Raw genomic sequence first — 12303 nt, forward strand, 5'->3', positions numbered from 1 at the left:
TACCTCTAGCTGAATATGCTTACAATAACCTCACCTCTACAACCACCAAGGTCTCTCCATTCTATGCTAATTATGGATTTCACCCCAGTTTTGATTCACAACCACCATGCGTGTCAAGCTCTCCTCTGATTGACGAATTTAATAATACTATGTTGGACATTTTCAGATTTCTACGAGAAAACATCCAACAAGCCCAAGCAAACCAAAAACGATTCTTCGACTTAAGGAGAAGGACACCACCCGCTTATTCGATTGGAGACCAGGTATGGTTATCAACAAAAAACCTCAGGTTGCATGTACCTAGTAAAAAATTGTCTCACCGTTTTATTGGCCCATTCTCTATTACTAAAGTCGTTAACTCCAATGCAGTCACTCTTAGCTTACCTCCTTCCATGAAGGTCCACCCGACCTTTCATGTTTCTCTCCTCAAACCTTACATTCCTACGAGATCTGGAGTTCCTGTTTTGCCTCCAGCAGTCACGGATGTAGGTACTGATGTGTATGAAGTGCAATCAATTTTGGATTCTAGATATTGTAAAAAGGAGTTACAGTACTTGATCCGCTGGAAAAACTACTCCGAAGAAGACGATAGTTGGGAACCTTCTTCCAATCTCAATGCTCCTAAATTGATTGCTAAGTTCCACCGTCAGAATCCGGATCGTCCTCGCCCTCAAGCTGAGGATCAGCTTGCTTGAGGAGGGGGTCCTGTCAGGATCTTATGTTGCTGAGGAGCATAGCTTTAAGAGTCTAATTGTTCTCATCAACTTTCCCTTTAAAAGCTTCCCGCCTACTAAGTTCAGTGCTTAGTATTTTGTTTCCTGCCTACCTGCAGCAAGCCGCATACCTAAGCTCTGAGTGAAATTCGATACCTAACTTGTTTTCCCTGTTACAGCAGTCATTTCTCTGCATCTCTGACTACGGGAAGACTACAGCTACTCCAATCCCAATCTCTGGATCTCAGCTCCGTTATACTTCCACCATACAGACAAACAAGGAACGGATTACATCTACTTCTACCTGTGAATCCTATGCTCTGCAACCAACAGAGATTTCCCAGGAAACCATCAGGAGGTATACGGAGTAAATTTTACTTTAACTGTGAACTTTACTTTTGTCCGTTATTTCTACAGAGTGTTACACCTTCTCCTGGGGAAAACTACTGTCAGCGCAACTTCTCTCTAACTTCTGTTACGGATCCTCACCTTGGAATATCAGGTACACTTGCAACATTGTTTCATATTTGGGACTCTTTAAATTTTTACTCACGGATCGTACAGCCGCAAGGATTGCCGCGGTGATCAAGACCGCATGTCGTCAGAAGCATTCCGCTGTCAATCAAACTCACGGCTAGGCAAGAGACGCCCCTCCACGCTTCACCGCTGTAAGATTAAAGTGAAACGATACCGACCTCGGCTGAGAGTAAAAACCAGAGCTCAAGGATTACAAAAGGTACTTCAACTATAGAACTATCTTATCTTTACACAACTCTCAGTCTGTTCAATATTACTTGTTCATTCCATCTGACAAGCAATTAGTCACGGCTTACTTAAACAAATCTCAAATCCACTATATTGTTTGGGAGTCAATTCCTATGTTTCAGCCAACAGCATTTGCTTAATTCAAGGTTAAGCTTTTCACTTATCATTCTCATTGTATACGCTATAGCAGGGTAAGCCTTATACCAGCTATAAGAAAGATCTTATTTAAACTAAATCAATTGCACAATCTGTTACATTTGATACTGCCTCATAGTATCAATCTAAACAGTTGTGAAACATACACTATTTTTGTTATATCACCAGTTGCGATCCACTCACCCTCTATAAAGGCATTACAGCCTATGGGATCAACACATGAGTACAAGCGGCACACAAACTCAAAGCCGCCATCCTCCTCCTGGTCCAGCATCTTCAGCCACGTCAACCACTGCTGTCCTCCTTGCCCCCTCTCAACCATCCGCCACTCCGTGTCTCGCCTTGAGCAGTTCCTGCTCATCTGCCCACAGTCAGGTGTCTGTCAAGGACATGTTTGAGCGTAAGAAGCCAATGTCACAAAGTCACCCCCTTGCCCGGCATCTGACAGCTGGCTTGTCTGAACTATTAGCCCGCCAGCTTTTACCATACAAGCTGGTGGAGTCTGAGGCGTTCCAAAAATTTGTAGCTATTGGGATACCGCAGTGGAAGGTACCCGGCCGAAATTTCTTTGCACAAAAGGCAATCCCCAACCTGTACTCGATTGTTGGGGCAAGGGTCCATCTGACCACTGATACCTGGTCTGCAAAGCATGGTCAGGGCAGGTATATCACCTACACTGCGCATTGAGTAAGCCTGCTGACGGCTGCCAAACATGGAATGCATGGCTCTGCAGAGGAGTTGGTGACACCGCCACGACTTGCAGGCAGGCCTGCTGCCACCTCCTCTACTCCTCCTACTCCATCCTCTTCCATAACCTCCTCGGCTGAGTCCTCTTCTGCTGCTGCGTCTTGCTCCACATCAACGGCACCCCCCCCAGCTCCTCAGGTACTATTCCACATCCCGGATATGGCAGTGTCATGCCGTCTTGGGGTTGACTTGCCTGAAAGCAGAGAGTCACACCGGACCAGCACTCCTGTCCGCCCTGAACGCACAGGTGGATCAGTGGCTGACTCCGCACCAACTGGAGATCGGCAAAGTGGTTTGTGACAATGGAAGAAATTTGTTGGCTGCATTGAATTTGGGCAAGTTGACACATGTGCCGTGCATGGCACATGTGTGTAATCTGATCGTACAACGCTTTGTGCATAAGTACCCAGGCTTACAGGACGTCCTGAAGCAGGCCAGAAAGGTGTGTGGCCATTTCAGGCGTTCCTACACGGCCATGGCGCACTTTTCAGATATCCAGCGGCGAAACAACATGCCAGTGAGGCGCTTGATTTCACGGCCATGGCGCACTTTTCAGATATCCAGTGGCGAAACAACATGCCAGTGAGGCGCTTGATTTGCGACAGCCCGACACGTTGGAATTCAATACTCCTAATGTTTGACCGCCTGCTCCAACAAGAAAAAGCTGTTAACGACTATTTGTATGACCGGGGTGCTAGGACAGCCTCTGCGGAGCTGGGAATTTTTTTGCCACGTTACTGGACGCTCATGCGCAATGCCTGTAGGCTCATGCGTCCTTTTGAGGAGGTGACAAACCTAGTCAGTCGCACCGAAGGCACCATCAGCGACATCATACCATTTGTTTTCTTCCTGGAGCGTGCCCTGCGAAGAGTGCTGGATCAGGCCGTAGATGAGCGTGAAGAGGAAGAGTTGTGGTCACCATCACCACCAGAAACAGCCTTATCAGCATTGCTTTGAGGAGGAAGACCAACCACAACAGGCATCCCAGGGTGCTCGTTGTCACCTATCTGGTACCCGTGGTGTTGTACGTGCCTGGGGGGAAGAACATACCTTCAGTGAGATCACTGAGGACGAGGAACGGGACATGAGTAGCTCGGCATCCAACCTTGTGCAAATGGGTCTTTCATGCTGTCGTGCCTGTTGAGGGACCCTCGTATAAAAAGGCTAAAGGAGAACGACCTGTACTGGGTGTCCACGCTACTAGACCCCCGGTATAAGCATAAAGTGCCTGAAATGTTACCGAATTACGGCAAGTCGGAAAGGATGCAGCAGTTCCAAAATAAATTAAAAAGTATGCTTTACACAGCGTATAAGGGTGATGTCACAGCACAACGGGAATCTAACAGGGGAAGAGGTGAAAGTAATCCTCCTCCTCCCACGACCACGCCGGCAAGGACAGGACGCTTTACAGACGTGTTGTTGATGGAGGACATGCAGAGCTTTTTAAGTCCTACACATCGCCACAGCTCTTCGGGGTCCACCCTCAGAGAATGACTCGACCGACAGGTAGCAGACTACCTCGCCTTAACTGCAGATATCGACACTCTGAGGAGCGATGAACCCATTGACTACTGGGTGTGCAGGCTTGACCTGTGGCCTGAGCTATCCCAATTTGCAATAGAACTTCTGGCCTGCCCCGCTTCAAGTGTCCTGTCAGAAAGGACCTTCAGTGCAGCAGGAGGTATTGTCACTGAGAAGAGAAGTCGCCTAGGTCAAAAAAGTCTAGATTACCTCACCTTTATTAAGATGAGGGATGGATCCCGAAGGGACTGACAGTGGGCGATACATTCGACTAAAAAAGGCCTGATGAGATGAGCTGCCTTGGGCTAAAAATGGTCCACACGCTGCTGTATTTTATCTCTGAATGCCGGGTGACTTGCGTGACTTATCCGCCACCAACTAGGGTTCAAGCCGCAATGTTTTAGGGCACTTTCTGCCTGGGAAATAAACATCAATTTTTCTGGCCGCTGCTGCACTGTGGCTTCAAAAACCAAACAAAAAAAAAAGCACATAACAGGGATTAAACTGATAGGAATAGTACTACTTAATACACCACTCCTATCTGGTGGCACATTAGATTGCACGCGCCGTGCCCCAAATTTGAAGTAGGAGGTCCGACCAAGCATCTTTTTCCATCTCCCGGTTCCTAAAATCGATGCCATATACACGTCCCCTGATAGGGGACGTAACAGGGATTAAACTGATAAGAATAGTACTACTTAACACACCACTCCTATCTGGTGGCACATTAGATTGCACGCGCAGTGCCCCAAATTTGAAGTAGGAGGACCGACCAAGCATCTTTTTCCATCTCCAGGTTTCTAAAATCGATGCCATATACACGTCCCCTGATAGGGGACGTAACAGGGATTAAACTGATAGGAATAGTACTACTTAATACACCACTCCTATCTGGTGGCACATTAGATTGCACGCGCAGTGCCCCAAATTTGAAGTAGGAGGACCGACCAAGCATCTTTTTCCATCTCCAGGTTTCTAAAATTGATGCCATATACACGACCCCTGATAGGGGACGTAACAGGGATTAAACTGATAGGAATTGTACTACTTAACACACCTTATAATAACGCAGAGAGAGGCAACGCAGAGAGAGGAGTCTGAAGAAGAGGAGTCAGAGGAGGAAGGTGGCTTTGAGGAGGTGGAAGACCAAACACAGCAGGCGTCCCAGGGGGCTTGTTGTCACCTTTCGGGACCCTTGGTGTTGTACGTGGCTGGGTGGAGGAAGAGACCTTCAATGACAGTGGACAAGGAACGGGACATGGCTAGCTTGGTATCCAACCTTGTGCAAATGGGGAGTTTGCGGTTGTGCAAATGGACTGTTTGCGGGTGTTTGCGGTGCATTAAACGGGGAGTTTGGTCTGTCACTGTGAAGCAGGCGTAACCCTTACACTACCTGATCGATACAACATCATACCTGATGTTTTAAAGCACGTTATTCCAAACAATTTAGGAATGTTAGGTGATTTATGCCCTTTATGAATTAAAACCAGACTCTGCATCAACTATGTAATTTTCCATGGGAGTTTTGCCATGGATCCCACTCCGGCATGCCACAGTCCAGGTGTTAGTCCCCTTGAAACAACTTTTCCATCACTATTGTGGCCAGAAAGAGTCCCTGAGGGTTTTAAAATTTGCCTGCCTATTGAAGTCTATGGCGGTTCGCCAGTTCGCGAACAGTTGTGGAAGTTCCAAATTTTTAGGTTTGCGACATCACTATACTCAATGTTTCTAGGTCGTTCCTGACTGTTTCTTCAGGTGTAAAATTTTTACGGCTAGATTACGAGTTGTGCGTTAGGGTAAAAAAGCAGCATTAAGAGGTCCTAACTCTGCTTTTTTACGCCCGCTGGTATTACGAGTCTTGAAGGTTTAGGGTCACCGCACACTTCTTTGGCCTTCAGGCAAAACTACTTATGTAAACTTTGTAAAGTCTTTTTTCTATGGGACTTCCATAGCGCCGGTATTACGAGTCTGTCCTACGAGGCCAGAAAGTGAGCGGTACACCCTACCCTGTCAAGAGTCCTAACACATTTAAAAGTCAGTAGTTAAGAGTTTTATGGTACAACGCCGTAGCATAAAACTCATAACTAAAGTGCTAAAAAGTACACTAACACCCATAAACTACCTATTAACCCCTAAACCGAGGCACTAAAATAAAATTTTTAACCCCTAATCTGCCGCTCCGGACCTACATAATAACTTTAATAGAGTTGCGGCGACGTTGGGGGGCGGCAGATTATGGGTTAATAAATGTAGGTGGCGGCGATGTTAGGGTCGGCAGATTAGGGGTTAATATTATTTAACTAATGTTTGCGAGGCGGGAGTGCGGCGGTTTAGGGTTTAATATGTTTATTATAGTGGCGGCGACGTTGGAGGCGGCAGATTAGGGGTTAATAAATATAATGTAGGTGTCGGCGATGTTGGGGGCAGCAGATTGGGGTTCATAAGTATAATGTAGGTGGCAGCGGTGTCCGGAGCAGCAGATTAGGGGTTAATAATATAATGCAGGTGTCGTCAGGCGGCAGAATAGAGGTTAATAAGTGTAAGATTAGGGGTGTTTAGGCTCAGGGTTCATGTTAGGTGTAAACATAAATTTTATTTCCCCATAGGAATCAATGGGGCTGCGTTAAGGAGTTTTACGCTGCTTTTTTGCAGGTGTTAGACTTTTTTTTTCAGCCGGCTCTCCCCTGTTGATTTCTATGGGGAAATCGTGCACAAGCTCGTTACACCAGCTCATCGCTGACTTAAGCAGCGCTGGTATTGGAGTGCGGTAATGAGCAAAATTTTGCTCAACGCTCACTTCTTGTCTTTTAATGACGGTTTTCTGAAAACTTGTAATACCAGCGCTGTAGGTTAGTGAGCGGTGTGGGAAAACTGCTCTTTAGCACCGCACAGCCTCTAACGCAAAAATCGTAATCTAGGTGAAAGTCTTTTTAAATATTAGACTTTTATCCACGACTTGTTTTTATCCATTCCTCTCTGGTATTTTTCTATGAGAGGATTTTATTATTGGAGCCATAATCCTGCCATAGTTCTATGGAATACCGCATGTGATCTTCTCTACTGAATGACTTACCCCTGCAGCCTTAGTCCGTCAAGGATTTTGTGGATTGTAACACATAAGGGGAAGTTGTCTGGACAACTTTTAAGAGTCCAGGAAGCTTGTGTAGCACTTCTCCAGTGCTTGAAGCGTGTTTGAGTTACTGATTGTGCACTATGGTGACGCCTTCTTCTCTTTTGATATCCTCTAGATGAATCGACTTGTTTGACCAGCAAGATTTTGGAAGAAACTGACTGCCGCTCACTGTATGATCTAAGGGAGTGTACCCTTGGATTGAATTGGGACTATTTTACATTTCGTGTTTAGATAAGTTTTTGTATTTATTTGTCCCATTATTTTTTGTACTCATTTGTCTCATCATTTTTTTATACATTTCTTACTGGAGTCCTCACTATTAATGCACTATTGTTTCATAGTTTTTCACATTTCACAGTCATAGTTTGGCGCATCCTACTTTTTATAATTATATATTTTTTTCTGTTTTTCTATCTTTTGTTCACACTACAAAACCAACTTTAACACCTGAGGAGTTCCTACTAGGAACGGAGGGAGTTGGTGTGAACACATCAATTGGATACACCGCACCTGTTTGGTGTGAACACAACACTCAATAAATCTGCAAATACTCATTGCACTTGCAAAGCCGCATTTGAAGTATAGAGTCTATACACTTCTAAAGACTACCTTTATCTAGTCATCCGGTGTGCCCGCAAAGCCTCTTCACCTTCCACCCCTAGGATTCCTTTCTGTAATAAGAAAGAGGGGGCAAAAAGTTTATTTACACATATTTCCTAAAGCTTGAGGATTTCCTACTGTGTTTGGACCACCCGTGACACATAATGTCTTTTTACCGTCATTTGCTACACAAGTTTGCCATTCAAGTTTGCTTTTAACATATCGCCAGTTGGAGCGATCTCCCAGCCGCCCCAAGTGACGTAATAGGAGTTACGTGGGTCAAGAAAAAGCTGCATCCAGGTCACGGCCACAAGCACCAAAGCTGAGGAAACCGCTAAAACGGTTCACATCTGAGGATATTCCTTATCATAAAGGAATATTTAAGGTACTCTCTATATTCCAGCAAAGGCTATGATAACTCAATACCTCAGAGTCTGAGGTGCATACCGAGACTGTGTAGATACGCAGTTTGCTTTTATTAGAATGCACTTCACGTTTTATATTGCCTCTAGAGCAGAGCTTTCCAAAATGTTCATATTGGTGACACACTTTTTAAACCTACATCAATTTGCGACACAGTAATTCAGTTGTACTAGCAAACAGGAGGTTAAACTAACTTGTTTTAAGAGATACAGACACATACATAAATTATATAACAAAATGTCAGCAGTCAGAAGCCAATGTGCCGCCAAAGGGAATAGTTTAAGTTCCGGGTGTGCTCCGCCAATAGGTTAAGATGATATGTGACCCACTAGGTATCAATCACGTATCATCCACGTTATATGCGTACCAGGCAGGCAGAAAGTCGGAAACCAAAATAAAATTTTAAAAAAGTAAAGTTTGTGCTGAAGCTGGGACACACCTACACACTGCTGCTGACACATTGTGTCACAGCACACAGTTTGGAAAGCACTGCTTTAGAGGCTTTTTACTATCATTCTGTGCATATTATTTTGTATATGAAGGGAGACGTCCCTTGTGTGTTTTACATTGTATATTGATACCTATGGATTATTAAATAATTGGATTATATACTAAATTTTCTATTTTTATCTGCCTTGAATATTATAGCATTATCTTAGCCCACTCTGCCTCGCTACCTATATCAAAGTGCTTTTAAACTGGTATATACCTTGTGTAAATAATTAACCACTGTTAATCCGTGCTAATAGCGCTATTTCTTTCTTTTTATTATCTGTAGCTATTGTTTTTTTTTTAGGGGATTAGCCGAAGTTAGCAGGATCTCTATATCCTTCAGTGCTCCTTTATTTATCACAAACTTATATTTTGTGATGTATCAACCATGATTATTCCTAGCATTCTTTTAGAATTCATGATTCTTCAGTTTTTGCAGAATGGTTTAGATTTATCTGCCAGTTCTTTGAAAGGACAAATCTCTGCTCGTTCTCTGTATTATTTCATAAGAAGTTTGCTAACCTTCCTGATAATTGTTTTGTTCAGGCTTTAATCCAAATTAAACCTGTTATTAGGCATACATCTTCTCCTTGGAGTCTTAAACTAGTATTAAAATGTTTACAGGTTCCTCCTTTTGAGCCTATGCATAAATTGGACATTAAACTACTTTCATTAAAAGTGTTGTTGATATTGGCCATCTTATTTGCTAGAAGAGTTTCTGGGGTCTATTTATGGAGCAGTGGATGCTGCCTCCGACCCACTCCGCTTCAGTTCCGGCTGAAGTTAAAGGGCCACTGTAAGTAAATATTTTCTATGCCTGTTACTAACTAACTACCCCAAATACGCTTTTTATCAATAGCATTTCATTAACATATCTCTACCGTATATCAGAAATCTTGTCTGCAAATTTAATTGTTTCCAAACCCACTCTGTGGGTATCCTTTGCTCTGTACCAATCCGTTTACAATACCTAGGTTTCAAAATGGCGCTTTAAACACAAAGTTATTGGTTTAAGTATTTTGAACACTCAGTGCTGAAAATAGTGGGCAGGATAACGTGACATCATCGGCGAATAAAAGATATAACTTTTAGAACGTTATGAAACTTCGTTTTGGAGAAAATATAGGTCAGTAGGTTTTAATTAATGTTTATTAACTTTAATATGTTAGTTGTTTAGCTTAAAAATTATAACAGAAAGTAATCCTTTAAGAAGCAGCGGTCCTAAGACCGCTGTTACTTAACTCGTCAGCCACCTCTGAGGTGGGGGACAGCAATCCGCCGATCGAATACGATTGGGCTGATTGACACCCCCTGCTAGCAGCCAAATCTGCAGGGGGTGGTATTGCACCAGCAGTTCACAAGAACTGCTGGTGCAATGATAAATGCAGACAGCGTATGATGTTGGCATTTATCGATGTGCGGTGGACATGATCCGCACATTAATAAATGGACCTCTCTGAATTGACTACTCTCTCTTGTGAGTCTCCTTTTCTGATATTCCATCAAAATAAAGCTGTTTTGCAGACTACATTTAAATTTATACCTTAAGCTGTTATCTCACACAACATTAAAGGGACACTGAACCCAAATTTTTTCTTTTGTGATTCAGATACAGCATGCAATTTTAAGCAACTTTCTAATTTACTCCTATTATCAAATGTTCTTCGTTATTCTCTTGGTATCTTTATTTGAGAAGCAAGAATGTAAGTTTAGATGCCGGCCCAATTTTGGTGAACAACCTGGGTTGTTCTTGCTGATTGGTGGATAAATTCATCCACCAATAAACAAGAGCTGTCCAGGGTCTGAATCAAAAATATAGCTTAGATGCCTTCTTTTTCAAATAAAGATAGCAAGAGAACGAAGATACATTTCTAATAGGAGTAAATTAGAAAGTTGCTTAAAATTGCATGCTCTATCTGAATCACGAAAGAAAAAAAAATGGGTTTAGTGTCCCTTTAATAGAGAAATTGCTGTTCTTTCCTTGTGTCCTAATCCAAAAAATGCTGTTGTTAGAGCATTTAAATATTATGTTGATGCTAAGGATTTCAGACAGACTTCTAGTCTGTTTGTTCTTTTTTCTGGTCCTAATAAAGGCTAGAAGGCCTCTGCTATTTTTTTTTTTTAGCCTCTTGATTGAAGCTTTTGATTCACAAAGCTTATTTGGAGGCGGGTCAGCCTCTGTCACAGAGAATTACAGCTCATTCTTCTAGATCGGTTGCCACATCTTGGTCTTTCAAGGATGAGGCTTCAGTTGATCAAAATTAGTAAAGCGGCCACTTTGTCTTCTCTGCATACCATTTTACTAAATGTTTGATGTTTTTACTTCGTCAGAAGCAGCCTTTAGTAGAAAGGTCCTTCAAGCAATTGTCTCAATTTGATTTGATAATTGTGCCTATATATTGAGTTTGTCATAAAATAAATTATTTTTGGGTTATGGATTTAATTTCTCAGCGAAAAAAAAAGCTGTTTTTAGTTGAATCCCTTCTTTTATTGTTACTCGTGGACTTCACATCTTGGGTATTATATCCCATACGTAACAGCTCATGGAATCTTGCCACCTATATGAAAGAAAACATAATTTATATCTTACCTAATAAATTAATTTATTTCATGGTGGCGAGAGTCCACGAGTCCCCATCCGTTTGGGGTTATTTTTTGTTTAAGCACATCTTAACACCTCACCACTTAGCTATACATCATAGTAAGGTATGAGTGAGGTCAGAGGGGTTTTATAGGCTTTTGAGGTTTGGGAAACTTTGCCTCCTCCTGGTAAGAATCATGTATATCCCATATGTAACAGCTTTTGGACTCTTGCCACCATGAAATAAATTAATTTATCAGGTAAGATATATATTATGTTTTTTTTAAGCTTTGACTTGAACATTAAAAATATTAGAAAAGCCAGAAAAATACTGGCTTGGTCTAAATGTGCTTTCTGGTTTTCTGGGATAGAAAGGTCAAAATTGATATGTCCAAATTCTCTGAGAAGGTGTGGTGTTTGCTGGTGCACAGAACATCCACAGCATATGTGCATATGCAGCTGAAAACAGTAATACATTTTACTAGTAGCATATTTACTAAGAGTGTATTGCAAACATGCTTCTATTTAAAATGTATATTCCCCTCTGCACATTTCAATTTTGACAATTATATGACTTTGGCGCAGCCTGAACCTGGTAACTGCCGATTACAACCTTATGTTGGACGGTCACGGTTGGACTGTCTCACAGAGGCGCGCATTTCATTCGATTTCAGAGGCCCGACACACCATAATAATAACCGCATGGTTACGATGGCACAAATCAGTGTCTTCTTCGCGCATTTTGCAACTTTGGCCGCTAGAGGGCAGAACTTTTATTTGTTAATAGGAAGTAGCAATGCATAGACTTCCGGTTGCGTTCTATCCCTATGGTAGTTTTGGAATTGTGGTTTAGCCAGGCAGGTTCAGGTTGGGGTATTTCTTAGCTTGTGGTGCCCACTCCCGTGCGGCCGTCACCATGAGTAATGGACAAACTGCGGTGATCCAGGTCACCAACCTTTCCGCCGCTGTGACAAGCGACCAGATGCGGACATTATTCTCCTTCCTCGGGGACATCGAAGAGCTGCGATTGTACCCTCCAGAGTGAGTTATAGGAATGGGGGTGGCACGGGCATGGGGAACAGATGCATTGCACGAGCTACATGCCCGGTGCAGTCTGTGTAATTTGTTCTTTAGCGGAGATCAGGGGGTGTGCATTTGGTTTAATGGTGGGG

General features: G+C 42.9%; 1 protein-coding gene across 1 annotated transcript in view; it reads left to right on the forward strand.

The window, feature by feature from the left end:
- Nucleotides 1–11953: 11953 nt before the first annotated feature.
- SREK1 (splicing regulatory glutamic acid and lysine rich protein 1) overlaps nucleotides 11954–12303 on the forward strand; it is a gene marked incomplete in the record, with an annotated part of 208720 nt that continues 208370 nt past the window's right edge. The window contains 1 exon segment of the mRNA XM_053701343.1: nucleotides 11954–12172. Coding sequence (XP_053557318.1) covers nucleotides 12048–12172 — 125 coding nt within the window.

The sequence above is a fragment of the Bombina bombina genome, chromosome 2 (genome assembly GCF_027579735.1).
Source record: "Bombina bombina isolate aBomBom1 chromosome 2, aBomBom1.pri, whole genome shotgun sequence".
NCBI lineage: Eukaryota > Metazoa > Chordata > Amphibia > Anura > Bombinatoridae > Bombina > Bombina bombina.